The following is a 17,586-nucleotide window of genomic DNA, read 5'->3' on the forward strand; positions in this document are numbered from 1 at the left end:
ACACTTCTAGAAACTGAAACATTTTATTTTCAACACTCAATAGAGATATGCATCATCTCTTTCAAATTTCTAGTATTAGGTACATACGCAACATTCAACGATTCATTTGGCAATAAACAATATCTCGCAAAAGAATGGAGTTCAATTGTTTTTTTGTAGAAATTTATCAAGTTGCACGTTGCATTAGATCATTAAGTTCAAAAGTGAAATGGTGAGTTACTCTTTGGTTTTAAACATCAATCAAATTTTATTTTGCATCGGAAGCAGCTTTGAGTGTATCATGTAGTGTTATCAAATAATGTTTGGACTCTATAGTTGATGAAGTTACCTCAAGCAGCCTTTCCTCTTACTCCGCGATTAAATGAAAAGACAAACACAGATGTTTTTAGAAAAATAATTCCTTAAGTGGGATATACCAAAAAAAAAAAACGAGAAAAGAAAAAGGTAAACTAAAAGTAAGTGCCGTTATTTTAGACCGTTTTTTTCTCTGTGTTACTCTTTACCGAATTTCTCCAAGACTCGACACGTTAAACTTCGAAAATAGGACTGAGTCGGTAAGATCCGAAAACTCACGAAATGAAGGTAAAATATTGTCATTCGATATATAATATATTTGTACAGTTTTTATTTATATTTCGAAATTGAGAAGATACGCGCGCCTGCAATCACGCATTCAACATTTTAACGACCCTGTTAAGAAATTGTAAAAAAAAATTTATTTCCCTCGTCAATTTAATGCTGTGCTTCTACTCGATAACCAATAGCATGGATGCAGGTGTTCCGTCACTTACAATCACATAAAATCAAATACAAAATTGGGAATATTGCATACCACGATATATCGTTTAAGATTTTGTTAAGCATGCTGATACTCGCGCAAAGATTTCTTCGTTATTATCAAAACAAAAACTAACCGATGATGATCAGGCTTCAAACTGAAAAAAAATAATTCACAGGATCGGAAATTTATTCTCTTTCAAAGAAATTGGTAACACGTATCCCGAATCGACCAGGAAACGACAACGCAGACCTTGCCCACCAAGACTTTGGACGCTGCTTCCTGTCCGCTTAATATATCCTCTCAATCCTGCACGTGAAAATTCTAAAAAAATTTTGAAAGGCGTTGAATCTACGCCTTGCGCGGCGCTCTCAAATATTGCTATTATTGTTATTGATGTTGTCGTCATTCGCGATGATTCTCTCACTGATCATTTCTTCTGGAGATGATTTGACGCTGAACGTTGGTCCGACCACTTCTGAGGACATTTTGAAATTGTGTTTATCCACATGGGTCAGTTCGATCGGTAGATAAATCGTACGACAGTGATCGATGTCTGCTCTACAGAGGGGACAGCGTGAACAGCGTCTGGCGCACTCCAAGCAAGCCACGGCATGGCCGCAGGGAAACAAGGCGGTATCCAAACTGCGATCCATACAAATTCTGCAAAGCATCGCATCCAGAAGTCTCGTCAAGCATTCTCGTGATTCCTGTGTGAAGTGAGAAAAGAGAAAATAGAATAAAGCGAGAACCATACGACATTGTTTATCAAACTGAAAGAAACTCAGTCAGAGAGATGTGTGGCCACAATGGGATTACCTTGCATTTAGGATTGGCGCAATCTCCGCAATCGTGCCTATCTATGACCTGACTCTCTTCCGGTAGACCGATATTCGCTGCCTCGCAATAAAGAGCTCGTCGAGCATTGTCGTACACCTCTCTACAGGTTCTACGAATGTCAAAGACGTACTTTTTACCCAGCGTTGAATCCTCGTTAAATATTGAAATAATTGTTCCCTGTAATCAAACGAGTTATTAGTATTCTTATTATTCAATCCAGACGTTCCGTTGTTCTACAAAAATATAGATCGAATACTGATCTCACCAGGTTATTGAGAACTGAAAATATGCCTTATATACAGTTTGAATTACCTTCAAGTCTCTTATGAACTGGGCAGTAACGGCGCTCCTGACCGTTTCGCAGCTATAGAAGGCATGTTTCTCGGTGATTGCCCTGTACAATCCACTCGCCGATTGGCTTGAGTCCAATTTGAAATTCAACGACGTTTCCACTCCGTCAAGGGATAAGTAAACCAGATGAAACATACGACGTTGAGACATGGCGCTTTGAATCGCTGTATACGGGATGCTGAAACAAAGAAGTAAAAAACTATCAATCATGGAAACTAAATTGCTGGCAAGATCAGCGAAGCAGTAAATCAATTGACTGAAAATATTCCTATGGGCTTCGACGAGAAAGAAATCTCCTAAATAAGATATATAAAGTAAATGTCTTATGTTTTATCTACAGGAGATAAGATGAAGTGTTTCGTCTTTACCGGTGGAGCTGATGCGAGGGAATCACAGTAGAATTATGGAACGGTTGGTGCTGCCTCTAGCGATGAAATGAAGTATCATAAGGGATGAATTATCGCGTATAATGAGTATTACTAACTGAGGGAAAGAAGCGAAGATACCTTGCAAGGCAAAATATATGAAAACTGCGTCGAAGCGTGTAATTAGCTGTTAGAATACGCAAATACGCACTTTTGGGTCTCCTCGTCCGAGCCACGGTATACGGTGATTCCATGGGGCCCCACGCCGATCATTGAAACACCATTGTAGGCGAATTTGCTGTGGAACATCTCTTGGCCGAATGTATCCAAGTTAGACACTTCTTTCAAGAGCCAGTACTCGGCGGCGGATGCCTTCATTCCCTGGGGAAATAATAAATACGTTTGAAACAAGAAGATTGCAATAAACACCTCTGTAACTTCAACCTAGAATACTTGATTCTTGATCTGAAATTTTTCTAATTCGATGTCAGATTCCGAATGAGTCCCCGAAGACTTTGAAGAGCCGACTTTTTGTACCTCTGAACTAGTCAATTTTACAACTTTTTTAATGTACAAAGCAAAATTGTGGCAGCTTGAGCTTGAGCTAATTATGTAGTCATTTTGTTCAGGTTTTTAATCAATAAAATTTACTATGAATATAAGAAACACAAAGTCAAAATGTTATAAAGACGACTGAAGCTATAAACTTTTCTCAAAAATGCGTATTTCGATTCGTAATAAATATCCATATCAATGTAAGTTTATATTGTATTTTTTTTCTATTTAAATTCATTGTATAACTGTGTTTATCCCCAAAAAATCAGGTTTTTTTCTGGCACATAAAAATTCTACATTTTTTAATATAGAAACATATAAAAAAATTAGGGCTGCCTTAATGTTATACAAGTTTAAAGACCTGATCCATAACAATTGATTGACATAATTGCCTACAACTAACAGTTCTTATTCAACAAAAAGTTGCATATCCCGAGTATACATCAACTTCTACAGTTATTGTCAAATAAAATTTCCTTTCGGAGAGCAGATTGACAGAATTTTCGGCAGCGGAAATCGTGAATAATTTCTCATATTCTGGACCAATTCGAAATGCAAATAAACAAATTAAAGAATCGTAGAGACAAAATCTGTAACCTTTTTCATTCGTTCTTAATTCAAACGAAAACGCGGCCGAGTTACGATCACTAGGTCTTTGAAAAATAGTTTTTTCTTTGTTTTCTGTAACCCTATTATAACGAGATCTTAGAATATACCCTGTTACACTTTCTGCATCCTTCTTGTTAAGGGCGTGCACCTCTACAGAATAAATGTACCGGTAAATTGCTGTTTTGGTGTATTATGCTTATGACAATACCGCTGTGGCCATTAACCGGTACTATTATCATCCGATTTAACTGGTCGTTTACCGGCACTTTAACCCCCGCATTACGACCCTCCCGTAAAAATTTCCCCACTTTGCCGACCTTTTTATACCCTCGCTTGCCGCTCAATATTATGGACTCGATTGTATCGAGCAGTTTGGGATTCCTATATGACTCTCTAATGGAATTCATGCGATACGATTCACCCACTCGGTTATGCCGAGCTCACATGTCGGACGGATTTGCAAATTCCGTAGTCGCATATATATATATATATATATATATATATATATAAATCACAGGTCAAACGCAATGTGCAATAAAAACGATGAAACCGATTTCTGGCGCTGAGGTACGCAGACATATTTATTATAAATTCGCATACATATTGCGAGTAACATAGACAAGGCTAATAAAGGCCTTGCTCAAACAGACTACTTGCGTAACTACTTACGAATCATAAAGAAAAAAAGTTGCGCCAAATCCGACAAGTATATATATATACGAAATAGAATGTAGCTATGACAGGTTATTTTTTTCAACACAATCAGGAAATGGATACCAGCGATAAATAATAGACTTTTTTCAAAATCCATATATTAACACATATAGGATTTTGCAATTAATTTTCAAAATACTATTACATTGATTCTTAAAAAAAACGTAACAAAAATCAACAGATGGAGACGTGTATTACAGGTCAATTCAAGGACTTCAAAGAAAAAATTTGTACTGGATTAAGGAGAATGCTTATTTAAACAGATCTTGAATAGACTCAAGCAGAATAAAAGCAAAAAGAAAAAAAAGAAAAAATTCACGCTAATTTCGCAACGAGTTAGAACATAAACGACGAAACGTGTAATATTTTTCATACAATTATTAACGTTTGTCCGTCGTTAAATTACAGTAATTACTTGCAAAACATTGTATACAGATATATACCGTAATGTCGCGATAAAACTCGCATTTTGTAAAAGTTCTACACTTTCGAATTGGTGAGTGGCCATTTTCGCGAGAGTGTAGAAAAAGCCAACTGTGTTTATTAATATAATTTGTTTGAAGAGCCTTAGTCCCCAGCTATCCTAAACATTTCTCCTCACCTTGATATCTTTGTGCTGCTGCACGATCTGATGCAGAAAATCATGCGGTTTTGGGTCACAGGGCTCGTTGGGCTGGATCTGACAGCACTGAGAGTAAATCGCATGCGGTGGCTTTAAAGCGTCGTAATCGCCGCCTTCGGCTTGGGCGATCAACGCGACGAGCCATGCGGCCGATGCCCAATCCGACACCTTCAACCTTCCCTCGACAAGTTCCAGTCTGGAGTGGAGGTAGAATTGATGTCTGAAATGAGAAAGTCACGTACTTTAAGCATGGCTGCACTAGGCTCGCGACAAATTAAAACCCATTGCTTTATAATCAATTTGTAGAAGTGTTTCGATATATACGTACGACGAAAATTGTTTCCAATATTGTAAACAAAAATTTATGGAACGAAATGTGCTTGTAAGTTTATATACGAAATCTCGATATTGATTCCGTGATTTTTTTTTTTTAAGTAGTTATAGTTTCATGATTTCATCACATTAATGAATCTCCTTCCGGCAGATTCTAGCACAATGATTCATACAGTTTACTAAATCTATTTGTTGTATGAAATGTAGTCAAATCAAGCATATAATCAGCGCTAATAATTAATTACCACGATTAAATTATCCGTTACACCGTAAATTTCCAAAATTGTTTTATTGAATTGAGTAACAAAATGAGTAACAGCTGAATAAATCATCAGTATAGTCAAGACTCAATTCTGTAGGAGTTTTCAATAAGTGAACCCTAAAATGATTCATGGTATGAAACCAATTTTTTTCTGCATTTTTTTCATCACACCTTAAACTTATTACGATCTATAGCTATATTTTCGTTTCATATAAAATGAGTAAATTTTCTTCACGTGAATTTTATTTTCAGAGGTGTTTCCCAGGTGAAAGGACCGAGTATTAACAAACTTCGTGTGCAGCAAAGAGAAAGAGGTCGCTATAGATTTTCCGCCAGATCGATTCGTAGGAGAGGTTATGATTATAGGTACTTTGGTATGAACTGCAGGGCATCTACAGTAACGATCGTTACTTTTTAATAATATTTAAAATCTACAGCGCTCGGAGGTGGTGGAGGTAATCGATCTTCCACTCATTTCGTCGCTCCTTGCAGTTTAATATAAACACATAATATTTCGTGTATTATAGGCTTGTTCCGAAGGTATAAGTAGGTCATGGAACCTCGATGTATGTACATATAAAATATAAATTACATAAGCGGTATTCGCACACGTAAATCCCACCTAATTATTCCTTCGGGCTGGAATAACCGGCGAGACGCAAATAATATTCCCGCGGAATGGGAATAATTGATGCTTGAAATAGATATTCTATAGCGATATTCCACCGTGCGGCAAATTTTCGCATCGCCTTTACTTTCCCTCCCGAGTCCTTTTCCTCGAGGGACTCACTATGCGAAATTAATAATTCAGAATTGCCACTCGGCACACTCTTCTCTTCTCTTCTCTTCTCTTCTCTCTTCCCTTCATTTTCCACCACCTTCGTGAAATTTTTATGAGAAAACTTTTCAACAACTTGACTATAAGGCTAGACGAAATTATAAGTTGAATTTATGCTCACGGTAAAATTCTATACTGCCAGAGGATTAAAACTGGTCTAAAAATAGTCCGAGATAGAGAGATAGATAAAAAAAAAAAAAAAAAAGAAGCTGCCAAATGCAAGTCGATGAAGTATGAGATGAAAAAAATACGTAAATCAACCTTCTAACGACTTTACCGAAACAGAGGGAGAAGAAGAAAACAATCTGTTTGAAGTGTTCTCGAAGCTGCTCATCATCATCTCGACCCCGAGGCTAGACGTTTTCGAGATTTTTCATCAAACGTTTTGCAGCTTATGAAGTACCTGCCAAAGTGGAATTAAGGCTCAAGGAGTGCCCGGGATTATATTGAGCCGATTCTCCTCTGCTCGCCAGGCTTGATTGGCGACCGGAATTTTTTAGTCCCTCTTCTCAATATGACCTCTCAGACGGGATGATGAGTAATCGAATCGGAAATAGATTGGGACGATATATTTTCGTATAATATGACTAGAATGAATTGAGTAAAACGGAAAAACAAATAATAATTTTATACTAGAATGCTAATAAAATTTCGAGATAACGATTTTCCCTAAAAACATGAATCCTCAAGATCGCAGTTTCGTTCTTCTTGAAAAACGGCGCAATACAGGAGTGGGGGTATAAATATATAACTTATCTTTAAAATCTTTAAAAAAGTGGAAAACTAAATTCATAGAATTTAAAAATTTTGAAATTCGAACTATGGAGAAGTAAAAGAATAGAAATGTCAGAACATACCATAGAATGCCAAACTATAGAATCGTCAGAAAATCGTATACAGATCCTAGATCTTCCTGTTCTGTATTTTGATCTTTCGATATAAATTTACAATTTTCAATATCGGACTTTCCGCGTTTTAAAATTTTGCGAGTTAGTTTTTTGCATAGATCTATGAAAATTCGATATAATTCTGGTCCTTCTGTCAATCAATGTTTCCAGTCTTCAAGTCCAACTCCAATAAAGCAAACAGAAACGACGAAGGGATGCCGACAATTATAAGCGACGCTCTGCTCTCCTCGAGGTATTCGCGATATTTCTAGGAGAAACTGGGGTGCAATTTGAATAGTTCGCGATTTGAGTGTCTTGAGTCGGGCTTTGCCCAAGCTTGCACAAGGCATGAACTAAAATCTCAGAGCTCCCAACTCAAACTCCGAACCTTCGAGCATTGCTTCCGCATTGTTGCTTTTCGCAATTATCCTCCAGCAGCACACAGCAAGTGAGTTACGAACTGCTCGCATCAAGTAGCAGCTGTCGAATAGCTTCCAACTTTTCCAGCTGCAAAAGTGCAGCAGCGGATAATGCATTTTCCGAAAATAATAATGCAATAATAATAAAATAAAAATAAACCGGGATTAAAATCACCTCGATTCTTCGTTTACCAAATGCACCAGGACACCTCCGACATTCTGCAACATATTCTGATGAACTATCAAGAATGCATCGAAAGTATAAATAAAAAATGAAAATCAAACTTGCGTGTAATATTCTTACCAGCAAAAATTATTTCAGAACTCGAAATCGAACGTTCGCTTCACCTGATAGTCTTGACTTGTGTTTCAACCAAATAAGTTTTTGTCCGTTATATGTATATGCAATTCCGTAAATACGTGACCCTGCATCTCGATGATGTTCTTAAAATTCTACAAAAAGAAAATCCAAGACTCCATAATAATGATGATAAGAATTCTTACGCTATGAACACCTTCAAAGTACACAATTTATCTTCCCGTTTACACAATTACCGCAGGGGTAGCAGCAAAAAAATTTGTTGTCTTGATGAAAACAATTTTCCGGGACGGTGGTTTTATCCCGTTCGAAATAAAAAGAATACCGGCTAAATTTATTCGAACAATATGTCCGGCTGTAGAAAATAAGCGAAGCTTACGTTGTAAAGCCTGCATACCGGGCTTAGGATGATTGTGATGAATATCCCGGGTCTACTTTTCACCTACCCTCCCCTTCGCGGGTAATTCATTCCCTATAATTATTCATTTTACGTGTAATTAGTGTTTACAGGGAAATATTTCCCCGGAAGATTTTCTCTCGACATAAATTACAATACATCTCGTTTGTATTCGGTTCGCGGAAAATGAGGGTGAACTCTCAATTCGCGGTTCTGGGAACACGGGGTGCAAAATTAAACACCCATTGCCCTATGTGTATATTATATAGGAGTAGGTACGCGGAATTCCTCGGCTGTTGTTTTACACTCAAGCCAGCAGTGAAGCAAGTTTTTCACCCTCGTGTTTGAAATTCTGGCCGAGTAACTTCCGTCCAATTATCCGTTAAGATAGCTATACGAAATCCACGTTTCGCGTTATAATTTCGTAGCGAAGGATTAAAATTTCAGATGATTAGACCAAGTGAGTTCTGTAAAGATTTTACCGGATCGCAAGTTAAACAAACGTTTGCAATATTCCTTGCAATTTTTTTCCAAATCTTTTTACATACAAAATGGTGAAACACAGGTTGCAGGTATTTCGTTTATAAATTGCATAAGATTTCACGAAATGTCAGAGGCGTATCGATTACCGATTCCGCGCGTTTTATTGCGATCAGGTGTAGAATTGCAATACGTGAAGAATACCAACGACACCTCGGTTACAGAACGGAGATAAATTGTTTCTACGTAAAAGCATGACAGGAGATTAAAAAAATGAATACCCATCGCACGATTGACGAATGTGAAATGAACTAAATAATAGAAAATCACTGATGAAGATGTTACGAAAGAAGAAAATAAAATTAAAAAAAGGAATATATTCTAATTCGCGTCGCGGAGCGAATAATCAGTTTACAATTTTCCGCTCGGTTTATTTCACGCGTGGTTTCATTTAGTCTCTTGCAATCCGATAGCAGTAATTAGGGTGAAGAAATTTCCTCAGGGCAAGTTTCTCAATTACACCTAGAGACATGTGACGAGATGAAAGCTAACGAGATTTATCGCTGAATTGGGTTAATCTAATTTTCCTGTATATAATACATTATACGCGTACGTATAAAGCTAAATGTAGCCACTTTGGGATTCACGTTGGTATGAAGGGTGGTGAGTTTCACCGGTAAACAGACCTTGGTCTTCGTTTGTATAACCGCGTTACGCGATCCCGCTTTTTGATACGAATAATTATACATACGTGAATAATTCACGTTTCACCGCATCCGCTAGCGGCGATACGATGACTTTTACTTTAAGTTAAAATTTCGTGAATCAACTTATGACTTCGCAATGGTTATTGAATAATCGATAAGCTTGCGTTACTTCTTCTTCTTCTTCTTCTTCTTCTTCTTCTTTAGCAAGCTTTCTTGCTTTCTCGCAAGCATCGGTATACACGGACAGCGAAACGCAATTTATAAAGTAGACACACAGACTCGTAGTAACATTTCCATTGTAAATAGAAGACAATAAAGCCCAACAGGTAGATCGGCACAAGCACCCGCAGAGCGGACATGTTGAATAATGAATGAGCCGCGCGTGTCCGTCTCTCTCGCTTGAACTGTCAAGCCACGTAACTTTTGATACAAAAATACTCATGCCCATACTCTTCACCGCTTTTATTCCATCAATTCCAACGCTCCCAAGGTAACAAACTCGTATATTTATTCGATTCGAAGTTAGTTGGGTCTCGTTTCACGTTTAGCAAGGCGAAAACAGCTGCTTGACATTGCTGTGAAGCAACACTATACCTACAGCTAATGGCCTCGCGTGTGACTCGTTCGTTGTAATTATTACCGTAGCCGAAATTCAAAGTCCATTACCATTATCGGTTTAAAGTTGAAGTCCATTATCAAATCGGATGCCTAATGTGGTTTTCCGTTAAGATCATCGAATCCCAGCTCCGAAATAAATTAAAAAAAAAAAAAAAAAAATGGAGGGAGGGAATGGCGATTAAATTAAATCCAAAGTTCACGTTACGATGAAGTTTCCCCTTCAGGTGTGATACGCAGCCTGTATCAGATTTAAAACGACTCTTTGCGGAAGGTTTTTAAAATGGAAGTGTTCGCGGATTTAGTTTCCGACAAAAACGCCTCCCCCTCCACCCCTTGCAGCTCCGATCTATGAAAAGGGTCGGTTTTCGAGGGCTCACTCGACGGGAAATAAGGCAGGGAACGCGGGAAAAATTCTACGACGTGATTTCGAATAACGAGAGCCGAGGGGCTCCGCCTAATAATCTTCACCGAGCGAATAAGGTGTTCGTAGTGGTGGTGAAAATCGGCGCCACTGACGACGAGCTGCCGACACCTTCGCTCCGTCACCTTTCACCTTCGGCGCCTTTTCCTTTTGGAGCGTGCCCGTGCGTAAATGTCATTCCATCGAGGCCTCCCTCCACCTTCCATTGTGCCCTACCGATTCTTATTCCTCCTTTTCCGCCTCAACATCAGCTTTTCCCTTCCCCCGTACCCCCGGGGCTGCCTCATTCTTTCGTAATCGCGATCCTCCATATTCATCAGCTGACGATAAGCCTCATCTAAATCAAGAGGAATGACTATTCCCATCATGCATTGCGCGTTGCATATCAGCACTGATACACAATCCAATCCATAGTTGAGGTCCAACAACGCGTGTGGTAAAAGGTTCAAGATTCAAGCAAGTATTCCCTGTGTTCATATTCTTTGGCATTTTAAGCTCAACTATCTGGACCTTCTTCTTGGGGGCGACAAGTTTCGTCGACGAATATGCGCGGATACTCACAATGAGTCTTAGATTAGGTCCAACCAGTATTCACGTCTCAACTCTGGGTGGTCGTTACGCGTCGTGACCAACGCCATCATCGTCGCCGAGTACCCAGAGCATCGGTCAGCTATCAGGGTGGCAAGAGAAGCGAGGTTTAAGACGCCTGGGTTTCCGGTCACGGTTGAGATTCGATAAACCATTGACTGGGTGCGAAGCGAGTGAACTTCGGGACTGTGGCCACCTGTGCCGGTGCTTCCAAGTCTGGGACTCGGCACTTCAGAACCCTCGGTATGGAGGTTGGTCCGCACGACTGGTCAAGCACCGGATCATATTCACCGGTAGTTTACATAGATACTAAATTCTAACGCCCTCGAGGGAGGCTAACCGGACCCAACCGAACACCGGCGCCCAATGAGTTAATCAAAGTTGATATCGCTTGTTGTAATTTACGGTTGCAGGTCGGAGGCTGTAAACGTGGCTACGCGATACTAACTTCAGAGAGAAGTTTGTCACGACCCAACAGCTCCGGGGGATTTTTGTTCGTACACAAGGATCCTCGATCCTCCATGAAGGACGGCCGGATCGCACAGGACTGTTAAGGTAATGCAGAAAAAGGAGCTGAGGGTTCGACCCAGTCGTTCCCAAACTCGATTTCGCTACACCAAAGTATAAAATTTGAAAACTTCAAACTACGTGTCCGGATGGCTTCGAGTTTCTGAACGGCGTTGGTGAGACACGTAGGTATCACTCGCTGTTTGAACCCTAAAAGTAATTTTTTGTCCCGGTGGAATAAATCCAGTGTATTTTGCCACACCAGCGATCCGCACGGACTTCGAAATGATCGTTGGTGCCGTCTGGCCTTCAAACTTGATACTTACTCACGTATTCATAACGGTGGTGGTGGTGGGTGTGACGGAAGTAAAAGAGTTTTCGAAACGATATATACAAGTAATTCCAAGAAACGAAATATCGCGTTCAGAGAGTGTCGGTAATTCACTCGATTTAGCGACGCGGAACCGTCACTTCGATCTCGTGAAAAGGGGAGAGAGAGAGAGAGAGACAGAGAGAGCAGTATAAGTGTTAGTAGATAATCCATACCTCGATTAATTGAATAACGAAATTACCCTGGAGAGAACATTAGACAGAAATTGAAAAAGAAAACGTAACGCTAATGGTTACTTTCACAATTTTCTCATTACTGCACTTTCGTCGGAGGAAAGCTTCCATTCAATTGAATCGTCTCTCGCTGATGTTCCTGGAGTAATTTTTTCTCCTCCTCGCAGCCTTTTAAAGCATTACAGATGGAAGTAACGATTTCATTTTCATGTATTGTATGAATTTGAACACACGCAAAAACACGAGATGAGTTTTCCTCACGTCTGGCAACTTAAAAGCACCACAAGATCTGAAAAAGTTTTTGATCCTTCTCCCAGCTCCTCTAACTTCATCTACAACGTACTAGGATTAAAGCTTTCGAATTCTTCAGAAGTAATGATGAATAATTTCGTATCAGAATCAATCAATCGCTGCACTGCCCGCCTCCTGTAGGATCCTCGTGTAATATGCAAACGCTGGAGATGGAGGATAAGCATCAGCTACGTCGGTTTCAAACAGCAATCCGCTATCTGTGGAAGTAAATGAGGAAGCGAGCTGCGAGGCTCCGACGTCCACAGAAATCCACTTTCAGTCTCCCCGTTTCAACGCTTGTCTAGTTAACCAACCAGGTGTGAATAGACTCGGAATTTATCTACGAAGATCTAGCAGCTGGGTACCCACGAGGTACTTTTCGTCACGACGGTTTCAGATGCACAGTTTAATTAAACGGATAACTCTGAGGTTTCCGTTATCTCGTCAACGTCACATCAGCCGACTTGATTGAATGCTTTTCAACAGGGTGAAGCAAGGTGGCTGTTCAATATTCGCATCGCTGTATAATATACCGAGAAGTCGGGTTGAATCTTGAGGAAAGTTTTGCCAACGATTGTTTCCGCGGAAGTTCATGGACCAGATGGTTGTTGGAGGTGTTTCAAAAACGCATCGAAATACCTACCAAGGAAGAATGTCGATGCCTGATCCTACTAATTTGGATCTAATTTAATTCGTGTGCAAAAGTCGAGGTTTTTTCAGCGTGACATTCGGGGATCCTCGTACTTCCGGTACCGTCGATTCCGCGCTTAACGGTTGGTCTGACACACGTGAGGCATAACTCATAAGCCAGCACCGCGGTTGGTCCTCTTTCTCCTCCTCCTCCTCCTCCTCCTCCTCCTCATACGGATATCAAATTGCTACGCGAGCGGCGGTAGGAGAAGACACGTGCTATAAAGGAAGGGAACGCCGATACACGTACCGGCAAGATGTTTCAACCAGGAAGGATATTCCATCTCGTAAATCTTCGTAATTCGTGTCGTTCCCTACGCGGTCGATTGTCTCATACAAGAGAGAAATGGGCGGTGGAGTTGAACCGGCTTCGGGAGAAAATTAATTAAGCCTATCATTCCCAGACCGCTTTTTCGTCGTTATAACAGTGCGGATTGTTCCCGTTCAGATCCCGGAGCGGAAAGTCCGTGTCCGAAAATCTGCGATTTGTAACTGACGGAAAAAAAGTAAGTAAAGAAACGAATGAAAAAATTGTAATACTTCAGGCTATTCTAATCTTAGATTGTAGCGGAATATTGAAACTAATTCAAATCATTATAGATTGCCAAATAAACGAGTTGATCCTAATTTATGCAAAATAGATGATGACTAATAAAACGAACAGTATACTTGTAGATTATTTTGCAAGTGTACGGTCAACTAACAAAAAAAAAGAAAAAGGTTCTTAATGAAATGAATATTTATAATAACTACAAGCCACGTTTTCGATCTAGCAATTACACCTGAGACATCGACAAGCTTGTGACCTTTTGTTATGTACGTTCAACCTTCCTTTCGGAATGAGCAGTTCTTCGTATTCGTTTATCGTTGTTCCAAGGAATGGTAATTTTTAATCTTGACTCAAATTCAGAAGCGTGCTCCAACAATAGTCTGGGTTATTTGTTCTGTATTGAAAATTTATTCACGTATTAAAGAATCTGTTTAGCATAAGAATAAATTTTGTCTGTTACATCTATAAATTAGAAGAAAAAAAAAAACCTTCGTCGATAATAAACGTCAGGGTCCATAACATCGGGCAGAATCTACAACAAAATGAAAGAACGAATCGAAAATGTGAGAGAAAGAGAATTGGCGAATATATATATATATATATATATATATATATATATACATATATATACATCCATATATCCACAATGATAATCTTCAACGACCTGCAAAAAAATGGTCTCTCGTATCGTGGTTACAAATGAAGCCGAAAAAGAGTACAAAACACGATTGAACGAATGTTGAAATCCGAGTTAAACCTACCACCGTGAAAAGGACAATTAGACTCAAAAAGACCCGACTAACCCAAAAGAACCCAATTAAACTCAGTGGGTGTGGATAATTTTTTCTCATCCCCCCCCTCCATTCTCGATTATACCCGAGGATTATCCTCCTCTTCGGCGGTGAATCGAGGGATAGAATTAGAAGTTTTCCGATAAGCCGTGAGAGCTAGAAGGCCAGCCTCATAGTTGTTGGGTACTTATAGGCTATACCGACGCTCTTGGGTGGAAAATTAGAATTCCGAATAGAATTGAATGGCAAAAACGAATGTATTATTTGGCATCAGCAGCACGTTGTAAGAAGATACAACCTGTAGTGTCGAATGAAAGAAACGAGCTGGTTTCCTGATACAGGTTATATCGAGATATTAATGGGCCTGAAGCATACCTGAAGTACATAATATATGTATAGACAGACATAGATTTTCGCTTGCCAAGAGATTTTCTTACGGCTGCGAAGAACTGCTTGCGTCAGGCATGGTAGTGAGAAGAAGAAGACTGCGCAATGGTACCTTCGGAATATTGCCCAATATTGAGAATGCAGCTCTGTTCCCGGGGCGGCGATACGCGATGGTAAAAAAGGAAGAAGGGGTAAAAAAAAGGGCTGTAATAGCCTCTGATTTATATCACTACCCTCTTTCTCGTTTCTCTGTAACGTTTCTTCGCTGATCCTCATCCTCTTTTGCCAATCTTTTTCATTCCAGAGTGAATTCGAGTGTTTTTACTGTCCACCCAGCATATTCCAACCACCCCCGACTGGCTCTCGGCCTCCGACCGATGAAGATATTCCATTGAATGTCCCTCGACCGCGAGTTTCGAGGGAACTGAAGGAGAAAAAGAGAAGCAGAGGCGGAAAGAAGAGGACTTTGGCTAGCAGCTTTCTTTTTTCCTTCCTTCCTTCCTTCCTTCCTTCCTTCCTACCTTTCTTACTTCCATCCATCGGGTCAAGTTGGAGAGGAGTCAGGGAAAAATATCGCTTATAACTCACTGCTTATGGCCGAAACGTGTACACATATAATATCTGGCAGCTCGAGCTTATATACACACGAGTCGTTGCATATCAAGCATGTCGCAAGTTCTTCAGGGTTGAGGGGGGAGGTATTGCTCAACCAGCAACAAACAGGATTTCCCATCAAGGGGAAACGAAACGTCAGGGAAAATATCATTATCGTGCAATTTTATAATGGTTTTAAAAGAGTTGGCTTTTGATAAATAAGAGTAGATTCTTTTATCATGGTTTACTAAATTTCGGACATCGTTAAAGTCAACGACGTTACTAACGTCATCCTCATGGTTTTGGATAGTTGTGGGTCAACGTCCATCGGTTAGGGTTTCAGGGTTTCCAGGGTTCGTCCAGGGTTTGTCGACTTTATTCATCATTTGCAGCTTTCACAAACACATCCAGAGCCCGCAGACCCAGGTTCATACGTCGAACGACAGGGGGTGTACAGTGTAAATTGACCGCCTGGTCGTTTATCGCAGTTCGAATTATAATCGTACAAACTTTCAGTCTTCAACTGACTTTCTAGAGTCGAAAGCTGTCTTTGAAAGGAAATTCGAAATGTGGCCTAAAGCATCTCCTTCAGCAATTAGTCACCTTGTATAACGTAGCTTTGCAGTATATAGTCGACTCAAAAGACCTCTCAATAAAATTAGAGGGGGTTGGTATGAGGGGCGGGAATGATTCTCGCACGAATTCAAATGCAAATGCAAATTCAAATTCAAATCCGCAAGCGCTGTGAGAATTCGTTTCTACTGCTCACGCGTCAAGACTTCAGCGTTGATGGAAAGGGGTCGCGATTAAATGTACATCAGGGGGTGCATAGGGTGGAGGCGAAAAGCGATGGTCGAATATCCGTGAGTTTGACTCATCCTGAATCGGACTATGTGTGTGGCTATGTGATACATAATACATTCGAGGGTGACTAGGTGCTCACACGCCTCGATGGTCAGCTGGTCAACCGTGCAACGTTCGGTTAGTTAAACCTTGAGAGGATCGGATCGAGGAGTAGAATCATAAAAATAGAGACTGGAATATGGAGCCGCAGGAGCTGCCCGAGTGCCTACTAAAATCGAGACGTAAAAGCCATCGCACCATGATATTGAATTTGAAATTCAGGCCAAGGTCCGAATCCCTACCGCACGAGAAACGAAAAAACGATACTCCAAATGTTGTGGTCCTCCACAGACTTCAGACAGACTTGGACCGCGGTGTCCTTTCTTGGGTCTCCTAAACACTATCGCTATGTCCTTTCCCTAAGAGCCACGAGCCATTTCCAGGCTGTAACGTAATTAAATCTGGTCCCACATCGGATTAATTTTACACGAAGGCTATGCGCTGTGGCTCCATTTCTCGTCTGTCGGTTCTTCTTCGCTCCTGTATCCGAAGCTCGGGTTTCCAAGAGATGAGAGTGTAATTTCGTTAGAGTTCACTCGGAGATCGTTGTACGTGCGAAGGAAAGACGGACCGTATTCATGATGCACTAAATTGCTGGATCAGGTTTGGAGAAACGTTGAAATTGGAAAACGCGGTGCAATTTCCGCATCTGGAAACTTGGAATTCGGTTCTCCCGATACAAAGAAGAGCACGGTTTGATCGATAACCGATTTACCTATCAGTCCAACGTGACCTAATTTCCGTTTGCACAAGCAGACGATATATCGTAGTCGAAATGAAGCTGTGCATGCATTTGCCGTGTTCAGAGAAAGAGCGATGGGGGTCGGTGAAAAAAAAAAAATAGAAATAAAGTTGGGGGACCCTTTTCCTCGTTTGGCTGATGGAGAAGGTAAGTCTCGAGTCGTCGTCTGAAAGTAAGGCTGTAGCGTAAGGAAAAAGGGACTCTAGGATGGAAATGTAATTTCCGTTGGGATGTTTAAAGAACCGTTTCGTTACCCGGTGCTATATGTATAGTCAGAGCGTTGGACAAACAAAACCGTGCAATAAAACATCGGAGCAAAGCGGTCGCCCCTCACGTTGGAATATCCGCGGAATTCGACCGACGAAGAAAGCGCCACGCTGTGCTTTTTTCTTCCTCTTTTATCTTCCTCTTTCTTCAAGGAAACAGGGAGTTGGTACGATTCGAAATTAGGCCGCGGAGAGGCT

The 17,586-nt window shown here is 40.4% G+C and overlaps 1 protein-coding gene across 1 annotated transcript in view; it reads right to left on the bottom strand.

Moving 5' to 3' along the window:
• Positions 1–901: 901 nt before the first annotated feature.
• LOC124407333 (E3 ubiquitin-protein ligase MYLIP) overlaps positions 902–17,586 on the bottom strand; it is a 126,896-nt gene continuing 110,211 nt past the window's right edge. Inside the window, exons 3-7 of the mRNA XM_046883373.1 lie at positions 4,814–5,054; positions 2,546–2,715; positions 1,931–2,147; positions 1,598–1,795; positions 902–1,488 (exon numbers count right to left, since the gene is read on the bottom strand). Of these exons, the coding sequence (XP_046739329.1) occupies positions 1,150–1,488; positions 1,598–1,795; positions 1,931–2,147; positions 2,546–2,715; positions 4,814–5,054 (1,165 nt within the window). The 3' untranslated portion in view covers positions 902–1,149. The remainder of the gene's footprint in view (positions 1,489–1,597; positions 1,796–1,930; positions 2,148–2,545; positions 2,716–4,813; positions 5,055–17,586) is intronic.

This window comes from Diprion similis, chromosome 6, assembly GCF_021155765.1.
Source record: "Diprion similis isolate iyDipSimi1 chromosome 6, iyDipSimi1.1, whole genome shotgun sequence".
Lineage (NCBI taxonomy): Eukaryota > Metazoa > Arthropoda > Insecta > Hymenoptera > Diprionidae > Diprion > Diprion similis.